The sequence below is a fragment of the Megalops cyprinoides genome, chromosome 4, assembly GCF_013368585.1.
Source record: "Megalops cyprinoides isolate fMegCyp1 chromosome 4, fMegCyp1.pri, whole genome shotgun sequence".
Classification (NCBI taxonomy): Eukaryota; Metazoa; Chordata; class Actinopteri; order Elopiformes; family Megalopidae; genus Megalops; species Megalops cyprinoides.
In genome coordinates this window covers 14,422,587-14,439,787 of record NC_050586.1, presented here as the reverse complement: position 1 = coordinate 14,439,787, position 17,201 = coordinate 14,422,587, and the positions used below count along the sequence as shown (strand labels likewise).

Below are 17,201 nucleotides of genomic sequence, written 5' to 3'. Positions count from 1 at the left end.
GTAACCTCAGCACTATTCAGAATCTTGCTGACAGAACTGCATATTTCTCTGTCTCGAGCCATCTTAATGCAATTTCCCACCTGGAGGTGTGTATAGAATTACAGAAACACATAAGAGTGTGACCCATAGACGGGGAACAAACGAAGAGATCCATGGAAGAGGGAGAGGTATGGAGTTTAGACTCAGTCAGGGGGAAAATAAACGTTATTAGTGGTGAGAGAAGGCAAGAGTGAGAGACATTTTGACTTTTACAAGCCCACCCTTCACTGGTAGCTTTAAATTAAATGTGTCATCTGTGTTCACTGCCAAGAATGAGAGAGAGAGAGGCTGTTGCATGGCTTCTGAGATGCAGGGGATCCTGGGGAATTCTGAAAACGGGTATATCTGTAAATCATCACAGATTGATGGCTAACTCAGTGACCATCTCTTCATGATATCCTCAGACTGTCCTCAGGGGAAATCCAAATTAATCCGTGGGAAAGCCCCTAGCTCGCCATTACCTTGGCCATTAACTTGAGCCCATTACCTGGGCTCAAGTGTGTTTAGACTCATGTAAACAAAAGCAAAATTATCTTTGTTTCAGACGCCTGCAAGGTTTTTAAAAATGTGTGTCTTGCTGTGCTTTCGGTGCACTCCAAACCAACAGGAATCGGTGTGGAGTGTAGTCATTAGGTTCTGTGACTTACTGATGTCTTATTGATACCTGGAGTCTAAGTGGTTCATTTGTATTAAAATCACCTCAAAAATGGTTATTAAGTGATCCAGCCAGGTACCTCAATTGACCACAGAGGTGTACAGATGCTCATATTGGACTGAGCAACTGAAGATGACCCTAAATGGATTGTAGCATGAAAGTAATGCTTGTGCTGTAAATTGGGCTTGACATTAATTTTGATATCCTACCAGTTATTCAGCCCAAACACAGAAATATTCATACTGTTTTTTTTTTCCTTGTACCTTCCTCTCCTCACTCATTTGTGACTGTCAGGGTCTGATCTCCTACCCTTCCATTCTCCTGTGTGGAAAAAAAATCCTTTTCTTTTTCCCCTAATTTTCTTTACTGGGCTGCAAGAATGTTATTTTGTTTTTGTTTTTTTACATGTTTTACATCATTTTAGTGCCTTTAACGAGCTGGAGGAACTTCAGTCTGCGCCTGAGTCTGGATCGCAGAGGCGAGGTTGGCCGCTTTACTGAGAATCCCTAATGACCTTCACATGCCTCCGCACTGCTAAGATTTAATCTCTTATTGTATTAGGCAGCTCAGCTGCATTTTATAGCAATGATCATAAGACCCCAATAAATTATCTGCAGTCTAAATGTGAGCTTTTTTCTAGGAAGGCAGCAGGTCTCTGTGTTTATCATTTCCCACTGGCTCCACTTTGTTTTCATGTGTAAGTGCACCTCAGAGAGTCCTGTTGTTCAGTGTTCTTCAGTTGTCCCTGCAGCTACCTCGGTTGTTCAGTTGGAGCATACCTCCCCTAGGGACAGAATGGGCAGAGCTGATCCTCATCAGTACTGTCGCTCGATCTACTTACTCTCTTAAAAATACATGACCTAAAGCTGGCTGAAATGAGGCTAAATCCAAGCAGAAGTTAATGTGGTTTACAGTATGTGCCTGAAAGTAGGATGAAGATGAACCGTAAGGATAGTGAAGATGCATAGGCCTAGAATACAGGAAAATTAAAGCAAGTGGCTAGTTAAGTAGTTTGCCTGTACCGAGATTTTGCAAATTAGTATTTTAAAGGCTATTGATTTGGTACGGTCAACTAAACAGTTTCCCATGGTTTGCTTATTGACTTTTCCCAGAAATCGTGAATGATGCACTCATATGGACTTCCGTCCAACTTTACTCACTCCCATAATAAACTGTTAAAAGGTCATTTTAGGCTAGTGGGCGGGACAGCAGACCTCCAACTGAGTTGTCCAAGGGAACAACTTGTTACCGATGGAGTTGGCTATGATCCAGACTGGGGACTATAACATTGCTGGGACAGAGCTGAACATAACATAAACATATCTATAAACATTTCTTAAATTCCCTGTGGAAGGACTGCAGTGTGCCCTGTAACAATTTGATTTTAAAGGGCACTCTACCAAATAAAGGTTCATTGATTGTTTCTCGGACATACGCAAGCAACGCTGTTTCGTTATCTTCCATTTCTGCGAGTTGCTTTCGGAAATCACCGGTTTCACACACAGGACAGAAAAGAACACAGCAATTCTCCATCTCACCTGTAGAGAACCAGAAATCCAGAAAACCTCCACTGCAGGTCGTCTGTAAACCAAGAATGATGAAAAGGTTGCAGTATGAAACCAGCCATGTGGTTTTATACTGCGGTGTGTGTAGCAGCGAGTGGAATAAGCAAGCAAAATGAAATTTGTTTGTGCAAAATTGTATGTGTTTTCTTGGTCCCAGTGAAATGAAGCCAAGCAAAAATAAAATAGCTTTGTACAAAAGAGCACCAGATGTGAATCAATTGAAGCTGCTATGTAAGAGCTCATATTTATTGCATACAGTAAATTTGATGAGATGATATAGGTTCATTTTCTAACTCTTCTGCAATAACTGCAAAAAATGGCTGCATTCATGTCTCTGTAAATGGATTACTGGGCTAAATGGGGGCTTGCTGGGTTTAATAGGAACAACAGTGTTTGGCAATTGAAAAATCTGAATGCAAGATATTGTGAGTAGGATATGCAAAAATAAATTATCTGGGGGATGAATATAGTTAACATGTTACAATATAATGCAATTGTAAGTCAGTGTAGAAGTTAACATGCAATATGTTTGATTTCACATGTTACAGCATGCAAATGATTTTTATGCTGTTGTACTCTTTACGCCCAACTACAACAGAATGCTTTTAAAAAATAATGCTGCGTGTGCTGATGCACAGTTAATATTTAAATATTTAATATAGTGTGCAAATAGGAACTGGAATGCATAGGCAATGAGTAAACCATATGAATTTTGTTGTTACAGCACATTAAGTCCAAGCACCATACAGCAGGTTGAGTGTGACAGTTTAAAAAAATGCGGTTCATGTGTCTGTGTTATGTAACATTAATCTCTTAATTTTACAGAAAATATGAATTCTCATTCATTAAAGTGCCCGCAGTTGTGGTAAAATATGATCTTCATGGGTGGCTTAAAGACCAGCAAAGTTTTTGTCTGTTTCAAAGTAACCACTAAGAAGTGCTGACATGCAGCCAGCATTAACTTAACAACAAAAATCTGAAAGTCTGATTAGCATGAAATAGAAAGTGACATGTCCAGAAGAGGCTAATGTATTTGCCAAGATAATCATCAACTGGAAATGTTTTTTTTTTCTCCTTTTTGTCACTGAACTTAATGGGTTCGTGGGCTTAATAGCTATGTTTACTCCATGTAGTGTAATGCAGTATAGTTTGATAGATCTCTAAGTGACTGGGAAGTTGACAGTACCTCAAGAGATCTCGAGTTAATTACCATTTTTGCAGCTATTAGAGCTAAGTCGCAGCACTTTCTTTGATGCCAAGTCTACTATTCAAAATTCCCCAGAAGACAAAAATGAGAGTTGGTCAGTACATCAGAGCCAATACAAAATTAAATCACATTGATGGCTGACTCCCACATATCTCAGTTTAGAGCATGACCATAATGTTTGGGAAATGGTTCCATAATTCCAACATTATTACATTACTGGGTGTATTTGCATTGTCTGGATGCTCTAAAACATACTCTATGCAATGTTTTGAATCGTAAAAGTTTGTGCCTCAGATTGTATGAGCAGGACTGAATGTTCTCACAGATATGGGACCTTTTATTATTAGTACTTGTTCTTTTCTCAGTTGGTTTCCCACCTGAAGCAAAAGCTGTCTGCACTGTCTGGGATATATTCAGGTGAAATTTTGTTGAGTTTTGAGAGAAATATTATCTCAACTGCAAAAATCTGAAACCAAAACAGCATCCACCACTAAAGGAGAGGAGATATCCACCTTGAAGTAAACCCTTCCATATTAGCATGTAACTGATGCAGGAAAAAAATTCCTGAAATTTATCACTGAACCACTGGTCTTTTGTGGGGCTGTGTGTTGTTGTGCGTATGGAGCGCCTCAGATTTTACATTTGATTAACTAGTGTCCAACCTGTATGTTTATCAGCATGACAAAGTAGGAATTACCCAGTTTCCTTATCTGAGAGCTGCGTTCTGTGGTTTGATGATCTGACTGTTCTGTACACAACAGGTCATGTAGACTTCCTCTCTGTGCTTAAATATCATTGATGGAAATGGATTTGGCAGCAGGTTGACCTTTCTTTCCCTTAAATAGCAGTTATCTTTAAACACACCTTGAATGAGGGCCCCGGACTCTATCTAAATAAGGTAGCGTATTTAGGAAAGTGAGCCTACTGGGATTGTTTGTAGAGATAGTGTCATCCACAGGGTATACCAGGAGGTACAAGCTGTGGGTTGTTAATCCCTTTGCTATTTCCTTTTTTCCGTTCCTCGTTCCTCTAGCCTCCCCTCCAAAATTCCATCTGAAGACTTAACATTCCTGGTCCAACTGAGATTTTGAGCCACTTGCTGTTGAACTTAAGATGTGTCCCGAAAAAGCAAGGGTTTTTGTGGGCTGTTGGCATAAGGTTGGCAGAGCTTTAACTGCCTTCAACAGTGTGTATGTTTGATAGAACATGTACATTGTAATGCCATATGGAATACACATGGGGCCTCCATATGAACATGTTATACGGATGCGTATCATTCAGTTATGGACCTGGTCTGTGGTAAAATTTTCACCAAACTGATGCCAGTGTTATTCCTCCTCATTCCATATGTTTGCTTAAATTGCCCTTGTCTTGACCAACAGGTAATGGCCAAAATAAAGGAGACTTCCAAGTGAATGAGGGATACAAAGTATATTGAAAAATGGTGCTTTGGCACAGGTGTGGTTCATTACATTTACATTTTTACATTTACATTTATTTATTTAGCAGACGCTTTTATCCAAAGTGACGTACAAAAGTGCATACAGTAAGTATAGCGACAGTATGGGGACAGGATGTGTACAGTTCCACAATGAGACAGTAGTTCTCAGCTGAGAGCAAGGTCTGTTTGAGGTCTGTTTGAGGACACAGTACTAATACTAATCATTCGTTAGCATTCCATCAAATTTGGGGTCATATAAATATTCTGAGCAGGCCCAGTTGTCCATTATTTTCGCTACCGTGACTAAAAGAAGAGATGTCAGTGACTTCGAGGGGTGATTCTTGGGGCACATTTGATAGGGGCTTAAGTTGGGAAGACTGCTCAACGTGCTGATGTTTCATGAGGAACAGTGGCACGCCTGGCAAGATGGCAAGTACCAAGAACAGGGATACTGTGGTTGGGTTGCAGTGCATAAACCTGTCGTTACACCCAAAAATGCTCCTTTGCAAGTAAAGTGGTGCAAAGAGCATGTGGTCTACTGAGTGATGGAAAAAGTCATATGGTTAGATGAGTCATCCTTCATCCTGTCCTCAGCAAGTGGACAAGAGCGTATGTGATGCATGTCAAAGGAAAGCTATAGGCCCGAGTGCTTGTTTCCCATGGTAAAGGGTACAGGTGGCTCTGTTATGGTGTGGGATCCATTCTTCTGGCTTGGTTTAGGTTTGCTCAACCCATTAGACGGCAAGGTAAATGCCAATGAGCACAAAGCCATTCTGAGTGGTCACATTCATCCTGTGGTGAAGCATTTCTATCCTGATGGAAGTGGTCTCCTCTGGGATTACAGTGCCCCCATCCACAGGACATGAGTGGTCACTGAATGGTTTGATGAGCATGAAAACAGTGTAAATCATATCCTGTGGCTGCCTCAATCAATTCAGCGCGTATGGAGGATTCTGGAGTGGCGTCTAGGACAGCACTCTCCATCAGCAAAATGCTAAATGATGGAATTTCTCATGGAAGAATGGTGTTGCATCCTTTCAGTAGATTTCCAGACACTGGTAGAATCTGTGCCAAGGCTCATTGAAGCTGTTCTGATGGCTCATGGTGGCCCACCGCCCTAATAAGGTGCTGCAGCTTTCCTTTATTTTGGTAGTTGATTGTTTTGCTTGTACTTGTGTGACACTGATGCAGTTACTCATTAGCCCTACCACGTCACACCATGGGCACAATTAATTCACGCTTGTAGTTAATGGCATAAAATAACGTGCTGCTCTTCCGGAAAGTATTCTTCAGTCTCATCAGACTATATTTTCCTGTTGCATAATGCATGAAGAAATGCTCTCACACATAGCAACATGATGTGCAACATATGACTAAGTATACTCTTCATTAAAGTAGTGCTAAACCAGCTTGTCGTACCTAGATGATTATAAAGAGTGCTTATTTAGATAAGTACTTATTAGTTGAGAGCAATCTGGAAAAGCCTCCTTGTCTCTGTGAAAAGCTGTTTGATGATTATCATCCCACAGAATCTAAAATGATATACATTGCTAATAATACTCGCTGCCCTTGTTACGCAACAAGCAAAAGGTTCATCTGCTCAAAGCGTCCGGTCTGAAACGGCATGTCGTAAATCATAAAATGGTAAGGCCGAAGGGGGTGGATGCACAACAACCTTGCATAACCATTTTGGTCACTTCAGAAGTTTTCTGGATAAAAGTATCCTGGCAGGGTTATCTGTATTATAAATATTCAGCAGTTTACATTCTCACTGTAACTGTAAGGGAAATTATTAGTTTCCTTTTCTTTATCAGTTCAGCTTTTGTGCAGCTCTGTCAATGGCAATAGAAAGAATCGGATATTTGTAGAGCAGTAAAAACTAACACTTGGACAAGAACTCATGCAAATGATGCATAAAATAAAGAATCTGTCAGTACTGTTTATGGCTTTGTGAAACCGATAAGGAATCAATTCTGCCCTGACTACAGTAAGTTCTACCGCAGTTGGTCATAATTTTGGCAGAGACGTGTGACATTTATGTAATAACATCAGAGTGCTCACCACATTTTTATGCACTATTCAGCAAAAAATGGGAGTGCAATAAGGAAACTGGTGAATGATTTATCAGCGCTCAGTTGTAAAGACATTATCATTTACCTGTGGGGTACATTTCTTGATTTCAAGCTACACACATAACTCATATTCTAAACTTTTTGTGACTTTTTAAACAATACTGATTTAAGATTAATATTTAAACATGTTTGAATAATCTGCGAATTCCTCAAAAATAATGAGCTCTGCAAAACAGTGACAGCGCATTTAATCTAAATGGAGAAAAGCTATTGCTCTCCTTTTTGGGAGGGCTATCAAAAAGCAATAAAAAATTAAGAAAAAATTTAAAATCCTTGCATTTATTCAAGCATTTTAGTTATTCAAGTAAATATTTTGACAAAACAAAAATAACCATTTAAAAGCTGAAGAAGAATATTCTGATATAATTGTGTTTTAATATGAGTAAGAGTGACAAGAAAGTAATGTGAAAGCAGGACAATGCTTTAATAAGTGAAATTTGATTAGAAACTATAACAATATATAACAATTGGAGAGAATGTTTTAATTGGTATTACAGTTGATATGGTATTGTTAACCATTATCATCTGTGCGTTCATTCTTCATGGGTTCATTTTTTTAAATGCGTGAATGCATCATGAACATAAAAAGCATGTGATGCTTCAGAAACATGTTCGTTGAGTTTTCCTACCCTTTTGTGGGCCAATTCATGTTCATGAAGGACGTATGTATTAAACAAGAAACGCTTGTTCTCTAGTTGCATGACAGTTTCTTTGCAACATGTCACATGCACTGACTAGAGCATTTCAATTGCACTTTAGATTAATTTCAGATCTCACGTGGGAAAGTGCCCAGCCCTAGAACATCATTTATGTGGTGCCTGGTATCCCATTTCTAAAGCTAGATACTCACATGACTGTTTTTCAGACCAGAGTGAATCAAAGATGATTGCTTTCGGAGTAGACTTACTGAGGTTAAATGAATGGCTTCTTTTTAGATACTGCACCCAGAAACTTCCTGGGTTTTTCCCTTTATGTCAAAATTAGGGGGAAATGGGTCATTTCTCGCCTATGGCTGCACATTAAGAGTGTTTTTAAGGGAAAGTGTTTAATTAGATGAATCATTCAGGCAGTTGCACAGTGTTAGAGTCCCCAGCCTTTATCCTGGGCTTGTGCAATCAGTCCCGTAATAGCAGCATGACAATAGGCGCTATTCCTATCGATGCAATTCAGATAATGAAATTCATGTGCTCTTCGTTTTTCACCAGCTGTTAGACAGCAGATAACGGAGAACATGAGCATTTTAGGTAATGCAGACTGGCACGATTTAAAGTTCAAATGACACAAGAGTTGTAAAAAGTGCTGTCCTTTGTTGAAGCCCTTGAAAGAATTTCACATGTGAAAGTACTCAAGACGTCATTGTTTTTAGATGTCAGTTAGCGCTTACTTCACTTTAGAGCACTGCAGGACTTGTAGTGTGAAAAATAACTGTTGACTGCATGTGAGAGCATCTGAGGATTGCATTTATATCATTTCAGCACTGCTGTGTAAGTGCAAAGATCAAAAAAGGGTTACATAAAAGGGAAAAATCATTACAATAAATGAATAAAGTGTACCAGCCACTGGGCAGTCGCTACCATCTCGGCTTTCTTTTACTCCAACTTGAAAATATAAAAAACACAAGCTCTGTAGGCATGATGAACTGAAGTGCAGATTCTGGGGATCCCTGAGGCATAGGTATGCAACATGCCCGTACCTGCGGGCCTGCCTGTGTAACTCTGTAGGGATGTCCCATGATTGATTTACGACCGCCTCATGCTGTACGTCAGCCTCCGGTGTCTTCATTGACATATTAACAGAGCTCATTAAGCACCCAAAAGGTTCCAGTGCAGCGGTGTCCTAGTTTAACTGCCTTTCCAGAGACTTCGGGTTCCCACATTAATTATGTCCCCCAAGTGAGCATTTCCATCGATTTGTAGCTCCCAGGGCGCTGACCTGCCTCAGAGGAGAAGGTGGAAGATGAAACAAATGATGGAATGACTAGGGAAAGGGGTGTTAATTTGTGGATTAGGGATTAGAGGATAACGCAGGAGCCGTTTTAATGATGTTATGTAACAGCCCTCTCGTGAAAACGAGATCAAGTCTGGCAATGGCAACACATACGCTGAACTACGTGTCACGTTCTGCTTTTGCGGGCCTCTGAAGCATATGCATAAAAAAGCCCTGATCAGATTGTTCATTTTAGGATGTAGTGTAATTGGAGAAAACCGTTCTCACAAAGAAAAGCTAGAATACAGTTGTAAAAACCATTGCTTTGTGCATTATCCATCTGTAACCAAGAGGCTGGCAATTTAATGGCTGTTGATCTAGTGTTACGGTAGCAGTAAACAGACATGTTATGTGATTAGATGCATGAGTGGGTGAAAAGTGGTTGTAAAAATAGCACACTTCTTTCAATCATGATCCTCCAATCTCTTAGCCACCCACGCCTCTGCCCTACGTCTGACCTGGATGCGAGAACTGATCCAGGAACAGTGCACTGACACACGGTGCGCAGTGGTTCCTTCTCCAACCCAGCACTCAGCTGGGTTCACCTCAGCTGTGCTTTTGTCCCCTTGTGTACTAACACGTTCTCTCACCTCCACAAAAGAAACGCAAGCACCACTGTGTCCTCCCCCCTCATACCAGCAGCATGCGCCTATGGTGCAACCTCTTTGCTGTGATCTGCTGTCAACATTCTGCTCTGCACCTGTCTTTGATTTGCGTGTTACGTGCAGTCGTGAAAACCAATTAAGTCAAAATGGATGAGGAAATCTGCTGAACAAGCTGATAAAGATCACTAGGGTGTGAGAGCCAAGTACACTTAATCTGTTCTGGCAGTATGGGTCGGTCTTATTTAACGTACATGCGTGCGTAAGCACACATGGATACACACACCAACACAGACACTTGTTGACACGTTTGTGTACATACATACAGACATGCATGCAGAAGAATACACAAACACACACACACACATGCATATACACGTTTGTATGCGTTTTCACACACAGACATGCTTGCGTACGTAGAGACACACACGCACACACACGCACACACACACACACACACGCGCACGCACGCACAGGCTCCTAGAGGTGACTCATGCTGCGCGCAATCACAACGTCACCGATTTTCTCTTGAGTGCCTCTCTTTCACCCCGTTCCCTCTCTGATCTGTATTCATAGCCTGTTCCAGCCCCTCTCCAGTTCACCTTCATTCCTCTAACCGCCCTTCCACTCTCTCTTTTTCCCATCGTTCTTGTCTTTCATTACTTTGTGGCAGCAGTGACTCGTGACTAATTAGTGCGTTGCCTTAGTATGAACCCTGAACAATTTATAAAGCACCAGCATTCCAGGTCCTGGAAAGATGCATCATGACATTAATCTGTAGATTTCATTAGTATGTGGTTGCGCAATATGTTTTTACACTGTACTCTCCTTGTTTCATAACAGTCTGAAGCTCAGCCCATCCAACCCCAAAATAGGCTTACTTTTGTGCATCAGTAAATGCCTGCTGCAATCAAAGTCCAGCAAACGTTTCTTAATCACATTCTTCTTCTTGTGGAAATCTAAAGTGTTCATGCGGTATGTGTAATGATTCCCAAAAGCAAAAAGCGTGATGTAATTGATATCCTCAAACATAACATACCGTGCGTGGCTCAGAGCTGGTTGCTGGGAAATTCTGTGGCAGGCAAAGCACTTTGGGGATGAAAATGAAACTGCATTTAAGTAGTATACCTGGTGTGTCTAATAGTTTTATGAGAGATATGATTTTGCTGCATCCAATCATGCATCCACTTGCGATGGCATTAAAAGGAATACACAGAGACTGACACCAGTAGTGATCTGAAAGAACCAGTAATTAAGTAATATCCCTGAATTGCCTGAAAGAGTTTCTCGAGAGACTGTTCATCAGATCATCAGAGTGTCCACGTGTGATTTTAATGAAAGGGATTCATATTCACAGTCAAAATAGGTTTTCCATTCATGCATGATTTTAGTCATATATGAAACCACAGGGCATTCATACACGACTTGTTAGCCCCATTAGAGGAGATGAAGAAGCTGAATCAGTATGATGGTAGACATTATATCTAAAGAATTGTGAAGAATTTTAAACCTGAAGCAGCATGGCTTATGTTGATGCCTTACCTAGTCCTGGCCACATTGGACTCTGAGTCTTGGGTAGAGGTTCCCTTAGATGCCTTTCTGTATATTTTAAGAACAGCACTCGCTGTCTGTGGGGAAAAAGCCAGATGTGATGTTTTATATCACGATACGAGACACCCGATCAATTGTATCCTGACAGGACAGACCGATAACAAAACTGTATGAGATAAAGGGAACAAAAGCTGAAGGGAAGGGCTTGTTTGGATTGCTGCCATTAATGTTGCCTAGTAGGCTGAACTGAGGAGTTTTGAGCTCCACGCTCAGTATATTTTGATTCACCTGCAGTCCTCTCATTGCAAGTTTCAGCACTTTTATTATTGGTGCTGCAAGTTTCTTTATTATACAGCTTTGCCCCATAGGATGAAAGATGATATTTTTCTCATGTTTTGAGCCCCTTTTTTCAGTCTCAGTGTTGTGATATGTTTGAAATCATAACAATGTGGCAAACAACTGTGTATTTCAGTAGAAAGCTTAACTTTTTTTGACTTAAGTCACTCGATTCTCCATCACTTTGCTTGTGGGCATCATTTAAATATGACATTTTCGTAAGGCTATGTCATAACTTGGTCAAAACTTTGTAACCTTACAAAAAATGTCATATTGACCAGACTTTAATGTGAGGATTGCAGACTTGTTTGCACATAAACGGTGAAGTGAATGTTTGAAGTTTATTTTTTTGTCAGGGTTTGTATTTTCAGGGAGAGAGTGTGTGTGTGTGTGTGTGTGTGTGTGTGTGTGTGTGTGTGTGTGTGTGTGTGTGTGTGTGTGCTAATATGGAGCAGACTGCCTCAATTCCAATGTCTCTGTGGCAGCCCTGTGCCCACCCACCGGTGCTGGTTGTGACTCAGCGTGCAGCCCTGCAGTATGCCAGAGCTAAAGAAGACGCCGCCGTAGCCCATCCATCTCCAGCAACTGGTCACTGCTTCCCATCAGCCCCATGCTTCCCATCCATTCAGATTTTCAGTTTTTTTTTTTATCTTTCTTGGTCTATTAAAGCTGTTCATCCTTGCATAAAGGAGAAGATGAGAAAATGGGGTGAGAGGAGAGATGAAAGGTGTGAGGGTGGAAAGTGATATGCTGTATCGGATAGGGTGGAAAGTGTATATGCATATTGGATAATTGCATACTCCGTTTTACTGGCTGGTATACAGCTGATGTTCTTTAATCCCGTTAACTGTACCAGCACATGTCACGTGTATACTCTGATTACGTGTATAACGTTAGAACAGCCCCGATTGAGAGAGCTCTGCTTTGAGGGATTAGCTCTCCATTATGAATGGTTAGTCCTTTGGATGTGATGAACTGTGATGATGGAACTTGGTAGGCTAAAGTGCATCCATACCATTTTGGGAGGCGAAGGAGGCCCCGGTATCATTATCGCAGTCAATAGAACCCGTTATCAGCACAAGACAAGAAGAATGTAAGGTCATGTGCTATAATTGGAAGTAAAGAGAATGAGGAGCTGAAAGAGATGTAGACAATATAAATAGGAGAATTCAGATTGTATTGAAGGGATTAGAGGATGAGAAATGATTTTGAGCCTCTTGGTTCTGTGCCTAATTTCTGATTTTTTTAAAGTCTTTTTCCTTTCCCGTGTGAGCTGGCTGTGAAAATTGTGTGGATGGGAGGAGGTGGGAGAGCAGATTGGTGGACAGTAACTATTGCCGTTGACCCTTGTCTCATAGAAAGGAGGAAAATTTAGTCAACACCCATAGTCAACTCACATAGACTGTGACATTTGTTATTCTGTATTGACTGCTTTCTGGCTAACCAAGATAATGCCTCATCTGCTGAGATAATTTCTTTAATAATAAAGCTGGCTCTGTTTAAATTCTCCAGCAGTCCCTTTTTATAAAGTATCTTCCTTCACCTGCCTGGACTGTTCTGCTGAGTTCAGGTCTTTGACCTTATTGTGATTGAGATATGGATGGCTGTTCATCTAGTTATTACTTTGGGAGTAATATTGTAGGCTACAGATAAACCATTTGATTCCGATATACTTAGCTGCAGTTATTGCCTTGGTGTTATTTAGTCCTACCGCATTGATTGGAAACCCTGCCTTGTGTATCTTTATTGCAATACTTTACGTGCTGTAAGTATACTCGTGCCAGGTGCCTGTGTGAGGCCTGTCTGTGCTAGGCATTTTTTCTCTAGTGAAGTATGTATGTGTGTGTATGTTTGCTCGAGTTTTTTCGTGTGAGCGTGTTTCTTCGCAGTACCTTGAGAATGGAAGAAAGCGTCTCTGTTCACCCCTTCTCTCAGGTGATCCTGTAAGCAGATTCATTTCTCAGTGACAGACCTCCGTCAGACCAACCACAGACATGCTGCCCGATGGAGGAGATGTCCAAGGGGAGACAGCTTGCACTCAGGTCTCGCTGCCAAAACGCCCAGCGGTAAGACTCCTCCTCGCTCTCTCCCGTCCTGTTGTACTGCTGAAGTTCATTTAACTTGTACCAGCTGCAGGCGCTTAAGTCTAAACATTCACAGGTTGTTTGGTATTTTCAGTCTGTATCCCAAGTGAATTCTTTGCTCTGCTTTGATTCTTAATTTATATGAGGGTTTACTAGCATGGATGAAACTGCTCTGTAGGGCGGTTTTACCTCACTTCACCCTCCTTCCCCTTGAAGCTAAATAGATTGCAAACATTGTGTTGGGACGCCAGTGGCATCGAAAATATTCCACTGAAGTTAGCTCTGCCCTTCACCAGGCATGCTCCACCCAGGACCTAAGGGTCTGGGCTTATTGTAGTACCTAAAAGGCCATACCAGTGAGGATTGGGCTTATTTTTCTTTAATACCACCCTGTCCATTTTTCATTGGTGCCCCATTGGTATTTCAGCCTGGCATCTGCTAAGTATATTTTTGTGTATAAGTGTGGAATTTATTCTTTTTTATTTTAACAAGTGTATCCGTAGAGAATCATGATGTTCTGTTTGTGAGCCGAGGATGAATCATAAGTTAAGAGTACGGTTTAGCTCTTGAAGTGTGGTTTACACAGAAGGCCTCTCAACAGAGACACCCCAGTCCACCTGTACACAAAGGGGATTTGAGCCTTGAACATTGCAAGTTCCTAACCTCCAGCAATGCGGCACAGGTGTTAACAGGATGTTTGTAGTCTGAATCTGGGAGTTCTTCCAAACTGAGCTTTGAGTGGAAAGATGCGCTTGTCAGTAAACCACCCTCACAGCTCTGTGGGACCTGCTTAGCAGAAGGTGTCCTGGTGGAGCTCGAGAGGAGCTCTCTCCACTGATCAGCATGCACACACAGACACGCATACACACGCACGGGCACACACACATACATACACACACAAACACCCACACGCACCAGCTATGGTAATTACCTGCTTTTCTGAGGGGAAAAAAAAACATTAAGTTACCAAAGCTGCTGTTACTTGATTATAATTCAAAAAAGGTGTTAATTTTGTGATTAGAATTTGCAAGCAGAATGTGCTGGAAGACAGGTTGCTGTTTTTCTGTTTCAATTCAAACTTTTTAATTACTGGAATTCAGTGAGTAACAGCAGTATAAACTGAGAACAAGAAAGTGATTTAATGAGAGTGAAAGAGAGAGTGATTCTTAGTTGTACTTGTTGGCAATATGTAAGATTTCACATGCCTGTAACTATGTTGAGGTCTTCTGCAGCTGTAGTGTAATAGGTCTGTTTGTCTTTAACCACTGTCTGAAGCTCTAACTCATTGATTTGTCATTGAGAATGTAGTGGGCCAACTAGGCACTGATTAATATTCTTGCTGGAACTGACCTCAGTGGAAGTGGAACCTTTCATCTGAATGTTCTCAATGGGTTTCTGTAAAGTCTATCAACAGATTTGTTGGAGCTGGGTCTCAAAATCTGTCATGCACTTTCAGCAATTGATGTCGGTATCCACTGAGCCATTGACATACCTGATGAAGTCTAAATAAAAAGACATCTTTAGATATGCAAATGCGGTGAGAACCTGCAAGGTTATCCACAATTGGAACATTAATGTGTGGTGAGTCAATTCATGTGTAATCCAAACTGATTTTATACAATAGCAAAAATAATAGCTATTCATTGAACACTGTGTTCTTACTATTCTTAGTTTCAGCCCATTTCATGGCTGTTCAGAATGTATTTTGAAACACATTCAGAGGAGGCGACCTCTGACTCCATAGTTTCTTCCTCTTACTAACAGCACTAAGCCAAAGCAGTGTTACTTACAGACTTGAATCAACCAAAAGTAATAAGCTCAGTTAGCCCTCAGCATAGCCAAGCAACAGGGTCAATAGTATTAGCCTGTCTATCTATTTATCTCAATGAGCTGATTTGCAGTTGGAGTCAGGTGTGTTTCATTTTGCAGCATATGTACAGTGTTCACCAGTGTACCCTTTTCCCCTCAGCTGTCATGGGCAGCCAAGATCAAGAAGAAGCTGAAGCCAGTAACTCCGTTCCTGGGGAAGTTCAGGCCAGTGGTGGGCCAGTGCTGCCACCAGTGTACCCCCAAGAGCCTGGTGAGAGGGAAGGGGCTGGGGGTGGTTGGGTGAGCAGATTTTCTGCACATCTGATGGGATCACTTAAGCAAGTGAGACTCTGCAGTCGCTCCCCAGAGCTCTGACTCTGCTAGTGATCCGGAAAACGCCAGAAAGGGGAGAGAGTGTCTGTCGCTACTTCTGAGGGGACCCTGTCTTGCGGCTTTGTCTCGCAGGGGTGGAAGCTGTTGAGGACGTCACCTTTCCTGGGCTATCAGGATCTGCTCTGTGTGAATGAGACACAGACCAGGTACAGACACACCCCAGTCCCATCTCATGTAACCTCAAATAATTGTGATGAAAATCCGGTGTTGTTTTTGTGTTCTTCTCCTCTCTTCTTTCCCTGCTCCTCCCATCCCTGTCCTGTCCCCTCCCTCCTCCGTCCGCCAGGTTCCGGGGCTGGTTGGTGCGGCGACTGTGCTGTGTGCTGTTTGTGTCGGGGTGCAGGGTGTACCCCGATCCCGCTGCGGACAGACTGGACAGAATCAGGAACAGCAGCAGGTGAGAGAGGGGGAGGGAGGGACAGAGGCAGGGGGAGGGATAGGGTGGGGTGGGTGGTGATTCAGATTGTGCTTCTGTGGCTGAAGTGCTTTTGCAACGTGCAATTAATTACCAGCCAAAGGAAGGCCATCTGAATTGAATTGAATTCGGTGAGGGATAGCGAAATTTACAGGAATGTAGATTGCATTGAGATGGAGTACTCTCCTGTAGTTCAGTCCCCATCTGTTCCGTTGTCTCTATATTTATTCACTGTCTCCGTCTTCATCCCCCCCCTTCTCCTCACCCTCTTTCGCTTCAGGCTTTAATTCAGTATGGGCCTAACCTTTGAATAACCTTTTTGTTGAACATTACAGTAGAGTGTTATACTAGGAAGGCAAAACAAGCTTGTTTTCGTTAGCGTGCGTGCGTGTGCTCTGCCGTTCACAACGCCGCCTTTGTTCTCCCAAACGGGTTTCATCCTGTGACTGCCGTCCTTTTCCGCGCGGCAGGGTACAGAAGGCGCTCTCCCTCGCGCGCAACGTGTTGGAGCAGTACGACGGGCAGCGCCTCATGCTCACCACCAGGGGCCAAGCCGCTCACATCCTCCACAGCATTGACACCCGCATCTCACCGTGGCTGCTCCGGTCTGTCTGCCTTGTCTGTGTGTGTGTGTGTGTGTGTGTGTGTGTGTGTGTGTGTGTGCATATTGGTAAAGCTGTGCAATAGGTATTTGTGTGTATGGCCCCTCCTGCTAGAGTCTTTTGCCATTTGTGTTGTCCTTTCCTTACAGACTTCTTTTGCTCCACAAGTTTCGCCATGTTCTTTAACCTCCTCCTTCCCATTTTTCCCCGTCTCCCTCGCCCGTTTCGTCAGGGTGATGAGCTGGATGCTGCTCAAGCTCCTGAGCGCCTTGTTCTGCAGTGTGCAGGTCAACCTCAGCCAACTGGACGCGCTCCACAGAGCTTCACAGCTGGTACAGTGCCCTGACCACCTCTCCTCCCCCCAACCCCTGCCCTCACGCTTTT

General features: G+C 42.2%; 1 protein-coding gene across 1 annotated transcript in view; it reads left to right on the top strand.

The window, feature by feature from the left end:
- Nucleotides 1-17,201, top strand: part of gpat2 (glycerol-3-phosphate acyltransferase 2, mitochondrial) — a 44,823-nt gene that overhangs the window by 14,426 nt on the left and 13,196 nt on the right. The window contains exons 2-7 of the mRNA XM_036526192.1: nt 13,485-13,580; nt 15,568-15,678; nt 15,873-15,946; nt 16,087-16,197; nt 16,686-16,820; nt 17,050-17,149. Coding sequence (XP_036382085.1) covers nt 13,485-13,580; nt 15,568-15,678; nt 15,873-15,946; nt 16,087-16,197; nt 16,686-16,820; nt 17,050-17,149 — 627 coding nt within the window. The remainder of the gene's footprint in view (nt 1-13,484; nt 13,581-15,567; nt 15,679-15,872; nt 15,947-16,086; nt 16,198-16,685; nt 16,821-17,049; nt 17,150-17,201) is intronic.